At 42.1% G+C, this 15,655-nt stretch overlaps 1 protein-coding gene across 19 annotated transcripts in view; it reads left to right on the plus strand.

Moving 5' to 3' along the window:
* LOC133461954 (TRAF2 and NCK-interacting protein kinase-like) overlaps nt 1–15,536 on the plus strand; it is an 82,766-nt gene extending 67,230 nt beyond the window's left edge. For 10 of the 19 annotated variants that reach the window (XM_061742992.1, XM_061742994.1, XM_061743000.1 and 7 more), the window contains 13 exons: nt 195–263; nt 2,595–2,701; nt 2,880–2,982; nt 3,163–3,312; nt 3,431–3,530; nt 3,615–3,785; nt 3,870–4,013; nt 4,966–5,100; nt 5,685–5,785; nt 5,865–6,014; nt 9,537–9,696; nt 11,250–11,389; nt 11,657–15,536. In XM_061742992.1, the coding sequence (XP_061598976.1) occupies nt 195–263; nt 2,595–2,701; nt 2,880–2,982; nt 3,163–3,312; nt 3,431–3,530; nt 3,615–3,785; nt 3,870–4,013; nt 4,966–5,100; nt 5,685–5,785; nt 5,865–6,014; nt 9,537–9,696; nt 11,250–11,389; nt 11,657–11,740 (1,614 nt within the window). In that variant the 3' untranslated portion in view covers nt 11,741–15,536. Of the gene's footprint in view, nt 1–194; nt 264–2,594; nt 2,702–2,879; nt 2,983–3,162; nt 3,313–3,430; nt 3,531–3,614; nt 3,786–3,869; nt 4,014–4,965; nt 5,101–5,684; nt 5,786–5,864; nt 6,015–6,710; nt 6,729–9,536; nt 9,697–11,249; nt 11,390–11,656 lie in introns of those variants that run through there. The other 9 variants (XM_061742991.1, XM_061742993.1, XM_061742996.1 and 6 more) reach the window with 3 other exon arrangements.
* Nucleotides 15,537–15,655: the final 119 nt, after the last annotated feature.

A 15,655-nucleotide genomic window follows, 5' to 3' on the forward strand; every position in this document is an offset into this window, starting at 1 on the left:
GACACTTATGTTTCCAGGCCCAGATGTCTGCGCGGTTGTTGTCCTCTTGTCATGCTGCTGATGGTTTGTCCTACTCTTTGATCCCTTCCCTTTGTGCTTCTGCCTGTCTCTCATCAGGTTCCCAAAGTAACGATATCACGCTCTTGAACTAAAGTACTTTGCCTGCTTCTCCTTTTGTTTGCCCTTTGTTGCAGGACTTAAGTGCACTGGCAAAGGAGCTCAGAGAACTGAGGGTAGAGGAAGGAAGCAGGCCTCCCGTCAAGGTACAGCGGGACTTGTCGTAAAGATCAATGATTTTCTGTTCTTGTCCATTCCCATCTTGTTTTTTGTTTGTTTTTTACTTAACTGTATTTGACAAGGGGGGTAAATCTTAATGACATACATAGAACCCATAGCTCAGGGGTCAGCAACCCGCGGCTCTAGAGCCGCAAGCGGCTCTTTAGCGCCACCCTAGTGGCTCCTGGAGCTTTTTCAAAAATGTTTGACCTTTTATTTCCTTTTTTTTTCTTCCTTTTTTTTCTTCCTTTTTTTCTTCCTTTTTTCCTTCTTTTTTTCCTTTTTTTTCTTCCTTTTTCCATTCCTTTTTAATCTCAACATTTCGACTTTTTTCTCGACATTTCAACTTTTTTCTCGACATTTCGACTTTTTTCTCAACATTTCGACAAATTTCTCGACATTTCGACCTTTTTCTCAACATTTCGACTTTTTTCACGAAATTTTGACTTTTTTCTCGAAATTTTGACTAATTTCTGGACATTTCAACTTTATTCACGAAATTTTGACTTTTTTCCTCAAGATTGTACTTCAACATTAATCTTTACATTTCGACTTTTTTTCAAAATTTCTACTTTTTTCTCGACATTTCGACTTTTTTCTCGAAGTGCATAATGAAAAATACAATCTTCCCCCGCTTGCCTTCATTATAAGGCTTATACAAGACTTTTCTCCAGACATATTTGTTTTTTGTGTTTTTGGTCCAATATGGCTCTTTCAACATTTTGGGTTGCCGACCCCTGCCATAGCTGATCCATGAGGTTGCAAACAACAGATGGGCTTGTGTAAATCATCACCGAAGAGCTGCCCAATCAGAGGCGGGAGGCAGTGCCCGTCCTGGTCTGTTTGTCGGAGCAAAACTCCTGTGCAGAGATTACAGGGCAGTTATCTGTAGCAACCCTGGAGCAAAACTGTTCAGTATTCCGAGGGGATCGCAGCCCTTTGCCAAGAGCCAAGGTTGCACAACTCTGTGGGTGTATAAGGCTGGCAACGTTTCATGGGAATTAGCTGGAACACATGGGAATTGATAGGAATACACTGGAATATTTGCAAAATTGAAGGTCAACCTATAACAGGAAAATTCCAGAGTTACAGTTCAAAGCCTTAGGTCTACCGTTAGGTGATAAGTAGCGTAAAACTTGCCCGAAAGGGACCAAAAATGATATGAATGAAAGTAGTTTGGGGCTAGAATGAAATATGTTTGCAGCAAAAAAAAGGCAATTAATCTTAGCACAGCGGAGCTGCAGCCAAATAAATTGCTATTTTAATGCTCTGAGAAGACTCAAAAATGTCATTCCACCTAAGTGATAGTGTAGATAGGCTGCCTCAAGCAAAACTGAGGTCATTTTAAATTCCCATATTGGGATTTTCCTGACTGTCAAATGTTCAAAATGGACTTCAACTGTAATATATTAATTTTCATGACTGATTAAGCAGTAACTAAAGTTTATTAAAGACATACCAAAAACACCTGTCTCTTTACATACACATTATATGCATCTGCAGATGCATATAAGAACCAGCAGCTTTATTTAGCATAAACACCTTGTCATGAAATGTGTATTGCAAGGAAACTCCCTTAACACATCAGTAAGAATTCAAAAGAGTTAATAAATGGTCCAATTAAATAATAAGCAAACGCAGACATAAGAATAAGTATAAAAAAGAAGCTGCTCATAAAGTGTCTTGTGCAGTTGTGAGACACTTTTTGGCTCTAAACTCCAAGTGCAGACCAATGCCCCCTTTCCGGTTGTCACTGTCACCACGGCACATGACGGGCAGAAGCTTGTCTGATTGGTTTAGGAAGGTGACCAATAACACCAGAGGGTGCGACGTGGAGGCAGGGGAAGGCCAAACAGGGTGCTCACTGCGGTTCACAGAGAAACAGAAGATTTTGGCTGCATGATCTAACAAGCCCAGAGCTTTAGAGTCACAGCCAGAATAAAACCACTTGATTGTGACTCTTGATCAGCACGGAGAGGGACCTGCATGAAATGGGTCCTTTAAGTCTCAATGTGTAGAAAAGGGGTAAAACACAAATCAGAAATTTAGGTTGCTCATATAGTTGCAGGCGTCACCCAAAGTGGCAGTTGGCTAACTTTATGAAATAGCTGTTTAACAGCCAATATAATAATTGCAAATATTAAAGGCCGATGTTCATCACACTTTACAGGCTCTTTCATAATCTTCTTTTGCCTTTTGACAACATGTGAGTTTCGGGGGAATCATCTCGATTTATCTCATGTAATTACATTATTTTAAAAGTGTAATATTCTTAGAAGATCTCCATTTAAAAATTGATTTTTGATATTCTGATGAAGGTTACGGATTACTCATCCTCCAGTGAAGATTCGGAGAGCAGTGATGATGATGGGGAGACCGTGGGGCATGATGGGACCGTTGCCGTTAGCGACATCCCCCGCATCATGTAAGCTGTCTTTTCTGTTTTCATTTTACCTCTCGCTTTGTTTACACCCGACCTGCCACGGCCGATTCACTTCAAGATGTGCACATGTTTGGAATATGAACCGTGCCAGAAACTTGTCGGTGCAGTTTTAGCAGAATTTGTGTGTAAATGATGAGGACTGCGCGTGTGCGTGTCGCAGGCCATCAGTGCAGAGCGGCGTTGAGACGTATGGAGGACTGTCAGAGGATGCTCTGGGGGATGCCTATAATAGCTCCAAGGACAGCACTCTGGTGATGAGAGAGGTGAGGAGTTTCAAGATGTGTACTCACTCACATTCATGCTTTCTCATCAGCACGGGCCACATGACTAGACAAAAAAAAGATGATGTTCTTCTTCAATCAACCTTCAATCTTCTTCAGTCAACTAGACTTGAATCATTTAAGTTTAATTTAACTGAGACTGAGTCACTCTCTGTTTTTCAGGCTGAGGAAAGGAGGAGAGGTGGCCACTCTGAAAGTAATGGGTTTGGGAATCACGGTAACCATGGTAACCTCCCCGACCTGGTCCAGCAGAGCAACTCTCCCTCGGCCACACCCACCTCTGCCCTGCAGGAGCTGAGCGATATGGCTGAGGTCAGACGCTGACACATCACACGCCGACGCCTTGGCACATTCACCCCTTCAAATAATGTGTTATTACAGCTACATATGCAAGCTAGTGGTGAGCAATCTCTGTTTCTGTGTTTCCTAGTTCGGCATGGGTGGGTCCAAAGCCTCGTTTACCCCATTTGTTGACCCACGGGTCTATCAAACCTCTCCGAGTGACAACGACGATGAGAACTCTGCAGCAGGTAGAAGCAAAGCTTTCCAATGCCTCCTTTCTTTACTCACAAGTTTCACTTCTTGTTTTTAAACACGAATCGTCCATGTCTCAGCCATGTTTGCCAATGAACTGATGAGGCAGGAGCAGGCACGACTTAATGAAGCCAGAAAGATCTCAGTGGTGAACGTCAACCCTACAAACATCAGGCCCCACAGTGACACCCCTGAGATCCGCAAATACAAGAAGCGCTTCAACTCTGAGATCCTGTGTGCTGCGCTCTGGGGTGAGAACCTTGTTCCTTTACGCTACACAAGAAGATCCTCTGCTTTTGATTTGTCTTTCTGAGTATATGTCTTCATGTGTTTAGGTGTGAATCTCCTGGTGGGGACAGAAAATGGTTTAATGCTGCTTGACCGAAGTGGGCAGGGAAAGGTTTATAACCTGATTACCAGACGACGCTTCCTGCAGATGGATGTGCTTGAAGGCCTTAATGTGCTAGTCACCATATCTGGTAAGTCTCAATGCTGCTCACAGATTCATACTCATTTCAGTGCAAAAAAAAGCATCATGCATTTTATTTGTAGGAATTTATGTCACAGGTCTATCAAAATCAGTATTTATTATCTTATATCTTCAAGGTACTATATGTAGCAATGTCACTTCTGACCACATGGGGGCAGCATATCACCTAACCGTTCATGGTCGTGTACTAGAACTGCAGTTTAGTATACAGTCTGTATTGGTTGCTGGTCTGGTGGTTGCTGTTCGCATGTATGCCACCATAAAAGAAAATATGCTACAGCACAAAACGAAGCCATTCATATGATCACTTCGACTGGCTTCTTTGCAGAAGTGCATTGCATTATGGGACGTGCCATACGAGATAAACTGGACAGTTAGAAACTTTACATTTTCCTAGAAAAAACACACGCATCTCGTTTCTTCTTGGATTACGGTTCTTGCCCTTGACATTGTAGGCAGAACTGGCTGCTGGATGTCACCAAAACAATCCCTAACACGGTGTCCCCGGGTAGGACGATTTAAAACGCAGTCCCATTATCCTAGTCGGTTCCCAGTGCCGATAGATGGGGAGTGTTTTGCCAGTGAGGGAATTTGACATAAAACCTACACCAACTAAATATGCAGAAGACAATGTCCTGCTGTGGTTAGCCATACAGAGGGATAAGCTTTTCGTATGCACGAGTGTTGTAGCATGCTGTTTTAAAAACAGTCCATGTGTCACCCTCAGGAAAACCGGGGCTGCACTGTGACTCCTGAAACACAGTGCAGCTTTAGTGGGACAAAGTGGTATTACTTTGTCCTACTATAATGGACGTACTCATTATATAGATCCATATACCCCCTTCTGGTCAAAAGTGGTATTGCTCCAAAGAGAGCCTAAACTATCATTGATCACTTGATTGTGGTATTTTTTTCCATTTCTCTGCTTTTTCTTCTTTCAGGGAAAAAGAATAAGTTGCGTGTCTATTATTTGTCATGGCTGAGGAACAGAATATTACACAATGACCCCGAAGTTGAGAAAAAGCAGGGTTGGATTACTGTTGGAGAGCTAGAGGGCTGTGTGCATTATAAAGTTGGTAAGGCAATTTCTTTTTCTTTTCTTTCATAGAAATGTACAATATAATGGTCTGTAGTCAAACAAAAATCATTAAAGTGGCACAAAATGCTTTCTTTCATGGTGAAATATTAGTTTCAGTTTCATTTAAAGGTACATTTGCTTACTGTCAGGAATTGTTGTCCAGCTCTTGCCAATATATAACCATATTGGCAAACATCTCCAGTTGCAGCTGACATCATGGCTGAAGTGACTAAGAGACTTAAGAAAGTAAAGATGGAAGACAAATAGAGTGAGGAACCAAGCAGGAGACCAAATGAATCTTAGTGTTGTGGCGTCATGGGGCGACAGCTCTGTATAGCAAACATTGATCTAGCCAATCAGCAACTGGAGGATGGTTTGGGCTTGCACACTTAAAGTGTGTGTGGGGGGGGTTAGAGGTTTGGGAGAATTCATGAATGGGATGTATTTTGGGTGAGAGCTGGAGGGAGGGGGAGAGAGTAACTAACTCTCTGTGTTTTGTTGTTTCAAATATCAAGAGACGCGACACCATCCAGAAATCCCTTACCCTACCTTTAATTTGTTGTGTCTTTGTCATGCTTCCAGTCAAATATGAGAGGATTAAGTTCCTGGTGATTGCACTTAAGAACTCTGTGGAAATCTATGCGTGGGCGCCCAAACCTTACCATAAGTTCATGGCCTTTAAGGTACAGAAGTATAAACATGCACATGTATTTACCTTAGATGTGTATCAAATTAACGCTCCTCACCCTGTCCGACTGTCAGTCATTCACAGACTTGCAGCACCGCCCCCAGCTGGTTGACCTGACGGTGGAGGAAGGTCAAAGATTAAAAGTCATCTACGGCTCCAGTGTGGGCTTCCATGTCATCGATGTGGACTCAGGCAATCCTTACGACATTTATATCCCCTCACATGTAAGTTTTGTGTTCTTTTTTAAATTCTACCTTTCAAAGCCGTGTTCTCTGCACCGGCCTCTCTCAGTTCCCAGGAATTTGAATACTGGCAAGCCCCTAACAATGCAAGCCTTCTATTCATTTTTCACTCAGTCAAGTCGGACCATGTTACCTGCTGCTCTTCTCCCTTATCAAGGTCACCAGTAATTTACGGCTTTCTGATTGATTTGTTGTCATGGAAATAAAGGATTGATGTCAGCGTTATTTTTAGTCTGCTAAATACGGTGCTTTAGGTTTGGACCACCTATAGTGAGAAGGGAGAATGCACAGACTGTTGAAGTGATCATATTACAGAGGTTAAAGAAGGAGCAGCCACTTTCAATTCATTCATGGCCGCAGGAGGTGCATTATAACTCGGAAACCTCCGGATTGTTTTTGCCTCATGCAGATTGACGAAAAGACAATTCTTGTGGTCACAAATCCCCTTTCAGTGGAAATTACGTAAAGAGTTACTGTTACATGTTTGACTCCAAATCAATTGTTCTGTAGCAGTCACGCTCTGCAGGCATCGAGTTCAAATGCGGCCCTGTGCCAGTGTCTCACGGAAATCTGAGCTTCTTGTCCACACGTTCAACTTTGCAATGTATTTATGAGTGATTTCCATTTTTCATCCAAGCTTCTGTTCTCTCTCTTCTTCTCTGCCACCTTCTTCTCCAGTGCGCCAGTCAGATGAAGGTGACACGTTGCCATCCACCCTATAGATTAGATCAATAGATCCCCAGTAGAACCCAGCATTACATGTGTTCGGTGCAGCTCACTAGTGTAGATATTAACACACGATTTGACCACACATTTGAGTATGTTTGTGAACAAAATTGTCTTACCCGAGGCAGACGTCACAAGGCTCGCAAATATTGAATTCACTGCAACCAAAAACGAGTAAGGGATTATATATCAATACCTATTGTTCTCTGATTGAAATAATTTCCTTTGAGTAAAGTCTGGTGTTTCTCCAACCCGTAAAATAATCCGAAGCGTGCACCCACTTTTCAGTAGTCCTCCTCACCACAGTCTGATAACGTGTTGATATGTTTACTTGCCTGATGTTGGCAGAGTCACCAGACGTGTGGAAACAAGTGCATGCCATGTTGCGTTACGAGCTCTTGTGAAAAGGCTGCTTCTCAAGGGATAAGATGAGTTTTTTCACTTCGTGTTGCACTGCTGAACTGAAGCTTGTTATTTTTTTTTAATATAAAATGATACTATATGCCAAGGCCGTAAATTAAATGTCTGTCACAAGCTCTTATTAAAATACCACAGAGCAACCAGCCCCATGGGATGGGAAGACAAAAGTATGGCTAAGAGAAGAAGCATCACATCATGTGTCAAACCTGGTGGAGGCGGCGGTATGGTCTCGGACTCTATGGCATTTTGTTGATAATGTGACTGCTGCCAGAAGTAGCGGGATGAATTCTGCGGATATATTCCTCAAGGGGCAATTCAACTGCATAATCTTAAGTCAACAGAGCAGCTTTTCATTCATGGAAGGCAAAACAGAGGGTAGAAAGGCCCACAACCTAACAGCAGCAGGAGGCCTGACGCAGCATCTCCAGGGGTCAAACCCTGGATCTTGCAAACACCATGGGCTCTAGACTTGTAAAACATTTATGCTTATATTTACAATTGTGTCACTTTGTTCACAAACTTTTGAACTCCTGAGAATAGAAGTGATTTTCTTAAAGGGGACCTATTATGAAAAACATGTTTTTTCTTTTCTTTTCTTTTCTTTAACATATATAAAGTGGTCTCCCCTCAGCCTGCCAACTCATAGAAGGAGGAAAGCAACCAAATTCTGCAGTGTCTGTACAGCCGCCCGGATGAGCCTTCCAGTGTGATGTGGCTTCTACGAGCCGTTCAGATTCTGTGCATTTTCGTTATGTAACCAAAATGCAAACTACGCCCACAACTAAACACTGTGTCCTAATCCAGCGTCCGACTATCGCATCGCACTGCGTGACATTGGACGCTCTCTATCCATCTCCCCCCAGCAGCTCCCACTTTATTGAGGTTTTTGTAGTGAAATGAGGAGGTATCATAGAGATAACTTCTTATTTCAACTACCCCCTTCTCCCTTTACCGTTCTCATGGTGGCTCCGCCTCACATTACCGTAATACAGGTAATAGAAACGGCGCACCGTTTCATTGGGCGCGCGGCACATTTTAGAAAAAAAAAATAATTTTATGTGCACCTTATGGTCGCAAAAATACGGTAACTGGATCAGCCGTTCCTCATAATGACTGTTTCCTACAGCACTTTCAACCGGCTTTCAACAGGAAGAAAATAGAAGCAGGGCGTCCGACAAATGTTCAGCTCAAAACGCTGCGTCGCTGCGTCGCTGCGGCCAGTTAGGACAGTCCAATAGAAAATCAAGCAATGGAATTGATTTTGTCGCTGACGCTCGCTCGCATCGCATGGGGCACGGTTTAAAGCGTGAATTATGGTTCCGCGTTAAATAAATCAGCTTTAATAGTGTACGCAGCCGGCTGCTCTTCTGCCCAGAGCGAGGCTTTGTGCCCTCTGCCCCTGCTACACGTCATTCAGGCAGCCAATCAGCACAGAGCCTCATTATCATAGCCTCCCTTCCCCTCAGAATCCCTCATAGAGAAGAAGGATAGAAACTGGGAAGATAAAGACATAGTTTAGAGGCTGAATTTCTAATTTATTTAGCAAAAACAATCAAAAGCTTGTTTTTAAGACATTCAAGGCCTGTTTAAAATAGGGATTAGATGCCATAATAGGCCTCCTTTAAAAAAGCTATACTTGGTTATTTTCAACCTCCTTGAAATGATTGTGATGGTTCATGAAGGAAAAATCATTGTAAAAAAAAAAACAAACAGACAAAAAACTTCTCTCTAACTGCAGAAAAAGTTGACAAATTTATTCTCAAAAACATACGTTTCTTTCAGCTGCAGTTCATCTACAGAAAACGGTTACTAAGTCATGCTTCAAAGCAAATATGTGCTTTTTTACCACGAGGGGTCACGGCGGCGCTATCGCTACGTTAAGCGCCTTTAAAGTGGTCCAGGTTGCACCAAAAGAAAGAAATGCTGAAATAACAGCAACCTGGTGGCAGGTAATGCACCAATCATAAATCACATCAGATGCACATGTCCCCTGAAAGTCAAAACAATCCTGGGTTGTATGCGCTCTAGGCCTCAATCTGGTGAAATTGTACCAATTCAGACCATGTTCCCACCTCTATTGCTGTTATTGATGTTATTTCAGTCCTGAGAAAAAAGCTTTTAAAAAGCTTCTCAAACAACACACCCAGGTTTTGCTCTCATGCGCTGGTGACTCTGGTATCTGGCAGCTCATCTGCAGATTGTCCCAAAAAAATCAAAATAAGCAAATGAAGCCGAAGAACTGAATCGATCTCAGCTGCATTCCATTTCAATGAGATACTCATCCAAAGTAGATTATGCTTACATTTGACAGATTTAATTTAAGCGTCTGAAATGCTTGCGTGTGTGCGTTTATGCTAGATCCAGAGCCAGGTCACGCCTCACGCTATCGTGGTGCTGCCTAAGACGGATGGGATGGAGATGCTGCTGTGTTATGAGGATGAGGGCGTCTATGTCAACACATACGGTCGAATCACCAAGGACGTGGTGCTGCAGTGGGGAGAAATGCCTACCTCTGTTGGTATGTATCACACTAGTGTAAATAGATTATATCAACATCAAAATCACCCACCAGCTACAGGGCATACACTTCATCTTGCAGCTGGTCCCTTTAACCAGCCCTGTCAGTCATTGAAAAGGTCTGATTTTACTGCTTAATTGAACAGTTCAAGTGTTGGTACAGTTGGCCTTTGAAACTTCACTGCCCAGACTGGACGAGACTGTGACTGAACATGGGTCATGTAAGCTAAAAGACGTGCGTGCAGTCAGCTTTAGTACAGACATTTGGACCTCCTAAATGATGTCTCACAGCTGTTTGATCGGTACTCTGTATCCGCCACTGCTCAATGCCCAGGTAACGGTATCAGAAAGGAAAAAATGGTATTGGATAAGTTCTCTGAAAGAGATGGGTCAACTTGCACACTCACACCTGCTCCCAGTTCATAATTAACACTTAACCCCACCATCCATGACTTGGCCAGAGAGTACGATAATAATAATTGTGATGATGATGATAATTGCCAAGCTTGAAGTCAGGAGGTTTAAGTAACAACAGCATTGTATGTTAATATCAACTGCCCCTTGAGGTTTTCTATTCTTGTAGATCAAAAACATGGTTAGGTCTTTCAAAACTGTGTTAATGGGGGTTCATTTAAAATTCAAAATTAATTTATGTACTGCCAGTCTTCAAAGGAAGGCCTTAGACACACCACGCAGCCGCATGGTCCATGTAGGGGCCCATCTGGATTAAAAATGACCAACGTGGGTACAGAGTGGGCAAATGGCATATGTCTCATTTGGTTTCAGTATTATGGGCTCCAAATGAGAAGGTAGGTAGTTACACAGGAGCCAGTTGGGAACCATCTAAGATCCAGTTGAATCAGACTGAGTCCACATGGGAAAACACGGGAAGGGTCACCATGAAACCTGCACACAGACCCACAAAGGAACCGTTTGGCACCCCACTTTTAGCTGCTATTGGACCCACTTATCAATGCTGGCTTTGCAGCAGGACCGAGACAGAGGCACAAGAAGTAGGAGTATGCATTAAAAAAAAAAACGTAAAATGTAAAGTATATGAATGATTGGTAGCAAATATGAAAGGACACATGAAGAGGGAAAGTAAGCAAAGACAAAGAGGGAGCAAATAAAGCATAGAGACTCACCGGTACAGCTGGAACCGCTTCAACAAGAAATCCTGCAAATTTCTTGCGCTTTTCTGCCCTCATGTGGCCAGTAAAGGCATCACACCTGTGTGCTTGAAATCCCGGGTTGCACACTGAACGCAGAATCTTCTGGATTTTTGAATCAATTATTTACAATTACTGATTTATTCAGAGGGCTATGAGTGTAAATCCTTTTGTTCATGTGTTTGATTATTCACAGGCTTCCCAATGTACTTTAAAGCTTTGTTTTTAGGGACGTAATCATTGACCTGGGAAAGCTACTTTAAAAAGTCCAGCATGTAATCATGGCATGGCATGATAAATGATATGCTAATGTAATTATATATTTGTTTAAATCTAGTTTTATGCTCTCCAAATTTGTAAAAAGTCTACCTTCTTTTTTTTCCAGCCTATATCCATTCTAATCAGATTATGGGTTGGGGTGAGAAAGCCATAGAAATTCGTTCTGTGGAGACGGGTCATCTGGATGGAGTCTTCATGCACAAGAGAGCCCAGAGACTCAAATTCCTTTGTGAGCGGAACGACAAGGTAAAAACACTTTGTTTTTCAGTCATTCATTGGTAACATTGGATTTAAAAAAAAGTCTTATTTAGAAAATGATTTATTGAAGAATTACTTTTATTTCAAGGAACACTGAGTCTCAGCCACAAAGTTTCATCTACTTTGCAAACACCTTTTTGAAGATGAGGGAAATAAATAGCGGCAGACAAATTTACCAAGTAACACTAAAGTGAAATAGCAAAAGAGAAAAGCCCATAAAATACATCTGGAAACATTTTTATTTTCTCTTTTCAGGTGTTCTTTGCATCCGTGCGTTCGGGAGGGAGCAGCCAGGTTTTCTTCATGACACTCAACAGAAACTCTATGATGAACTGGTGATGTGTCCACTTGTCCACTCCGCCTCATCTTCCCCACTGGCCAGCCAGGAATCCCACCATCGGATCGCTGCACATCTCACAAAGGAACCTGTTTGACCGAGAGGCCACAAGTGAACTTTTAACACTGGAGAGACTAATACGAAGTAAAAAACAAAAAAAAGTCACAAAGAGACAAGTTGTCTTTGATAAAGTGGGGTCCTGCAGAAGCCATTGTTGCTCTACTGACTGGCAAACTGGTGCCACTGACTTTCCAAATGTTCATCTCGTCACTCTTTCTTCAAAATCTTTCTCCTTCTATGACACCTTTCTTTTGTCTTTTGTTTCTTTTCTCTCCAAGCGAAGCAGTGCATCCAAGTTTGCGTCTGTAGAATTAGCTTACGCCAGCTACATCTACTCCTTCCTGTTGGATGTGTTCATCAGTTCTCCCTCAGTTCCCATCCTCCAAGTGCGAGCTCATTTCCTGGGAGCTGCACCTCAGAGGATGGAGGAGCAACGTAAGAATAGTTTCATCTAAATTTAAATGTACTTCTGAGTGACAGCGCTGGAGATGACAAATCTAGTCTCAACATGGACAATGAAAGCAGACGGCCTGATTGATTTTCATCCTGTCACATCCCCCCACCTCTGCATCCTCAATCTTTTTGTGCTCCGACTAAACTTAATAGTGAGAGACGCTCCCTGCTGTCAAGTTGTAACAATATGCAAGTATGACGTCTTTGTCCCTTTAAATGAAATCACTGTTCCTCCTCTTCTTTTCCTCCTCCTGAACAACCCCCTCCCCCCGACCAGCATCATCTCCCTTTCACTCTTACTTCTTTCAACTCTGACGGTGCTGCATCAGTTTTACTGTAATATCAAATGAACAATAAGAGTGTCATTCTCTTCATGGTGTTCATTTATTTTTTCCCTGTGGAGCAGTTTGGAGTCAGTCAGTCTTTGACATTTGATAAACTGTACAGCACATCTGTGTCTCTGAAATCAGGAGTGCACATCCTCGTGTATGTATGTGTGCGTGTGTGTGTGAACGTGTGGCTACTTTTGTGGATGAGTGTGTACGCTTGACTTCACATTGAAATGGATCCCATTCGAAAAAAGTCTGAATCAAAGCAGGACATCCGGATCAAAGTCCTGTGCCAGTAACTCATTATTTGTGCGTGAACTTTTACCCGAGACGATCAAAGCAACATGGAGTTTGTTTACAGTCAGTTATTAATTTGTTTTTCATCGTAAGAAGTTTGTTAGTTGGTGCATTTTTAAAGCCACTCTATGTATCAATGCCACCTTTGATCACACAGGGAAATACAGAGCTTCTGTGTTGACGCTGGCCATACTGTGCTAATGAGTGGGAACGGTCCGGCACTTCTTTACTGCTTTGCTACACCAGAGGTGCACTTTGTCGTGTCTTACACCAGGAGCTGACCGTTCACTGTATGAAAAGAACAAGACAAACCCTCTGTGATGTCACTCACAAGGTTTTCTGAAAAAGTGATCTGAAGCCATTTTTTGGGACAGCTGGGTAGTGCCATATTTGTAGGAGCTGACTCCGCCCAACCCCAGTTAATCCAAAAATGAGCAAATGGGTAGAATGAGCAAGTCCGGAGGCCGCCTGGAACACGCCAACCATCAATCAGTCATCGCAAGTTAGCTATTTTAGCTTGACGTAGCTTGTGTTAAGCTGTGATGCTAGCTAAACTTACTTTACATTCATTCATCCCTACATCTGATGTCACGACTGAAGTGACACCTGAAATGGGTACTGCTGGAGCTGAAACAAAGATAGGCACAGCTAGAAACCATCAAGGCTTCATCGTAGCTGGGTCCCGGCAAAATTAATCATTCCAAAAGGGTAAGCAGACCAGTCTTGCGGGTGGTTCAGCTGAAGGAGCTTGGTTCCAGCTGTGAGGAATCCCCCAGGGACTGCAATGATTGCTGAATCAATGCAGTCATAATGATTGATTAGCTGAATCTTCGTCCTCACATCTGTCCAACCAGCTGTCAGACACGGCAGCATCACATTATCACATTATCATTGAAATAAGAATGACTATGCAGTGCTAGGTCTTTAGCCACAGCTCAGGTGTCAAGACAGTGCTAAGTAAGAAAAAGGGATGGCAGCTAAGCATTTACCGTAGCGAGCCGTCAGTGGGTGAAGAAACTGCAGTTTTTCTTTACTTCCTATATTGAGTCAGACTCGCAAGTGGGATGTTGCCCCTTTGTGGGGATGGTCGATCACATCTTGTTACGGCAGTATGTCCCACTACGGTGTTTTTTGGGCTGGGTGTTGACTATTTTCTTTTTGTGAGACGGTGACCCCGTGTGGTCAAACTTGGTATTGCTTCATGGATTGGCTAAAATGATTCAGTTTCCCTTATGTGAAGGCAACAGCGTTTTTGCTGTTCGCGGCTGCAGCCAACACATCGCTGTTGGAAATATGAAGACGCGTGTGAACAGCTTATCCTGAACGAGACCTCAACAGGGTGCAAGCTATTATCCCAAATACAGCGTGTATGTGGAAGCACTCGTTGACAACTGCAGCGTCATGCTCCACTCTGGTTAGCGTCTCTGGTTTTGGCTCTTAACTGTACAGTGCCTAGCATGATGTAAGAAAAACTTAAATGGAAGCCAAAACATCATTGTTCACATTATAACAAAAGTTGTAGTTTTTTTTTTTAATATACTACTATGGTTTCTGCACAGTGTGTTTTGGGGTTTGTGTGTTATTATCAAACTTTAACACATTGCTGATGTTAATATGTTATTTCCCTCGTCTAACGGAGATACACATTAACACATTTAAAACGTAATCTGTTCTTTGAAAGGAGCAACTGGATTTGGTGTGATAGATCATTGCGATTTTACTTTCATATAAATCATACAGACCATCAGTATCTGTTTGTTTTTTTTTTAAATCAAGATCAATGATTAAATATTGACTTGCAGATTTGTGTTCTCATTCCAAGTTACTCCAAAAGAAGCTCAGTTGCAAAGTTTCAAGCCTTTGGATATAGTTTATCTTGAAGGAAAGTCGTGTGGAACGTAACGATTAAATGAAAATATCCAATCAGAGTAAACGTGGTTATCTTAGAGACTGCCTGCAGATATGAACATGTTGTGTTGCCGCGTTTGATCTTTGGCAATAGTTTGGACCTGTGAAATAATGTAGATGATTGTTTGTTTTTCTCATTGGTGATAAATTGAGCCACAATGCAACATATTTTCATGAGGATGTTGTTTTTTTTTGTTTTTTTTTTACACCTCTGCCTGACGGTTTCAAAAAAAAGCTCTAAGCTTGAAAAACCTCTGCCACTCCTCTGTTCTTTCTTAGTGTAACTTTCTCCGACACATCGCTATATGGGGCTCTTTGTTCAAATGGAAAGTGATCATACAATGAGTCCAAAATCGTTTTTCCAGTTCTTTTCAGATGATTATTTTAATTATTAAATGTTTTCTGTTGTATTTCCCAAGAACTCCATGCAGTAGCTTCTTCCTGTGCAGCCGTAGGTTCGTTACACTGATCTGAACAGGTTAGCCTTTTAGCAATAAAAAGCTGAAACCGCTGTCTTCCCTGGGTGTTCACGTGTGTCTGTTTGTCTTTTTTCTGAATGGGGCATTATTAATTTTTCTGACTGTGGTCGTACACTGAGGTTTCTCCTTTCAAAGATGAAACCACTGTCTCCTTTATTCTGTTCAATTAGTGTTTTCTTTATTTTGAAAGAACATTACTAATGTCCTGTTTTGGGATTTAATTGTTTTGTAAAAGAGATGCTGTAAAAGAGAAATAAATAAAACTAGCATTAAAGGAGTCTGTGTGTGTGTGTCGTGTTTTGCAAGTGTGCACATTTGTATCGGCTTTGACCCTGAGACTTTGTACACCCCTCAAGTGTATTAGTATATCATTAACAGCAGCTACGTCCAT

The sequence above is a fragment of the Cololabis saira genome, chromosome 16 (genome assembly GCF_033807715.1).
Source record: "Cololabis saira isolate AMF1-May2022 chromosome 16, fColSai1.1, whole genome shotgun sequence".
Taxonomy (NCBI): domain Eukaryota; kingdom Metazoa; phylum Chordata; class Actinopteri; order Beloniformes; family Belonidae; genus Cololabis; species Cololabis saira.